This window comes from Amphimedon queenslandica, unplaced genomic scaffold, assembly GCF_000090795.2.
Source record: "Amphimedon queenslandica unplaced genomic scaffold, v1.1 AMPQUscaffold_4808_Cont23215, whole genome shotgun sequence".
Lineage (NCBI taxonomy): Eukaryota > Metazoa > Porifera > Demospongiae > Haplosclerida > Niphatidae > Amphimedon > Amphimedon queenslandica.
This window is the reverse complement of record NW_003554882.1, coordinates 1-1,581: the sequence shown is the minus strand read 5'-3', so window position 1 is coordinate 1,581 and position 1,581 is coordinate 1. Positions and strand designations below refer to the sequence as shown.

Sequence of the window (1,581 nt, the reverse complement as noted above, 5' to 3'; positions counted from 1 at the left end):
TTTTATTAGATGACCGCTCATTAATTGTCTCCACCCCCTCTGACGGCACATACATGGTATTTACAGGTAACTATATTAATTATTATTAATTAATTGATTGCTCTAATTTTTGCTAATAATATTACAGATGGAACAACACTTCAGATAATTGATAAATCTCTCCCGATATCACAGCTGGTAATAGCCCATAGACACCGGCTATTACTACTGAGAACTGGTTAGAATTATTAAATAAATAAAATTTTTATTTTATAATATTTTATTTTTAATTTAGGCTACCCAAAGGACAATTATTTTTATGCCATTTCCCTAGAAATTTTTTTCAGCCCGTCAGTAAAAATAAGAAGCAAGTCCTCACTTAGTTCATACCAGCTGTCGTACACCAAAGGTACATATAACCTGTGTGTCTATAAATAGTAACGTTACTATTTATAGACATAATACTGTACATGTATAAATGATATCATTTATATACAGTATATTGATAGCTGCAGTTCTATAAATAGTAACATCTTTCATTACGTCATGTTTCTAATTATAGGATGTCACTTATTCTGCACAACTCCACTCTACAGTCAGTTCCTTCGTGTCATGGTTGCTGTCAAGAACAAGGTCTTTATGTTAGTGTGGAAGTACCCAGCTGTTTCGTGTTTCCCGGCCACACCCACAACTCCTAGTCACCCACTCCAGGGGTTCATTAAGCACAGAGTAGGACTTTGTTAAATATTTAAAATAATTTTTTATTTTATTTTCTGATACATATTGATGCTCTTATGCTGTGTAAAAAGTTTGAGGTGATTCCGACTTTAATTTTTCAAGTTACGGCCATTTTAAGAAATAGGCCAAAATCTGAAAAATACCCAAGGCTATAGCCCATGGTTTTTTCTAAAAAATGGCCAAAAATTGACCCCCAATTTTTATTACATTTTCTAATACATATTAATGCTCTTATGCTGTGTAAAAAGTTTGAGCTGCTTCCGACTTCAATTTTTCAAGTTACGGCCATTTTAAGAAAATGTCAAAAATCTGAAAAATACCCAAGGCTATAGCCCATGGTTTTTTCCAAAAAATGGCTAAAAAATTATTCTCAATTTTTATTACATTTTCTGATACATATTGATGTCCTTATGTTGTGTAGAAAGTTTGAGCTGTTTCCAACTTCAATTTTTCAAGTTATGGCCATTTTAAGAAAACGTCAAAAATCTGAAAAATACCCAAGGCTATAGCCCATGCTTTTTTCGGAAAAATGGCCAAAAAATCACCCCCAATTTTTATTACATTTTCTGATACATATTGATGCTCTTATGCAGTGTAGAAAGTTTGAGGTGATTCCGACTTCAATTTTTCAAGTTACGGCCATTTCAAGAAAATGTCAAAAATCTGAAAATTACCCAAGGCTATAGTTCATGCTTTTTTCGGAAAAATGGCCAAAAAATCACCCCAACTTTTATTACATTTTCTGATACATATTGATGTACTTATGCTGTGTAAAAAGTTTGAGCTGATTCTGACTTAATTTTTTTGAGTTACGGCCATTATAAGAAAATGCCAATAATGCTTTTTCTTCTTCTTCTTAATCAG

The 1,581-nt window shown here is 32.3% G+C and overlaps 1 protein-coding gene across 1 annotated transcript; it reads left to right on the top strand.

The window, feature by feature from the left end:
• Window positions 1–14: 14 nt before the first annotated feature.
• Window positions 15–760, top strand: LOC109592543 (GTPase-activating Rap/Ran-GAP domain-like protein 3). Its single transcript, XM_020007970.1, has 4 exons — window positions 15–66; window positions 128–217; window positions 275–388; window positions 542–760. The coding sequence occupies exons 1-4, from the start codon at window positions 54–56 to the stop codon at window positions 721–723; spliced, it is 399 nt and encodes a 132-aa protein (XP_019863529.1). The 5' UTR covers window positions 15–53; the 3' UTR covers window positions 724–760.
• Window positions 761–1,581: the final 821 nt, after the last annotated feature.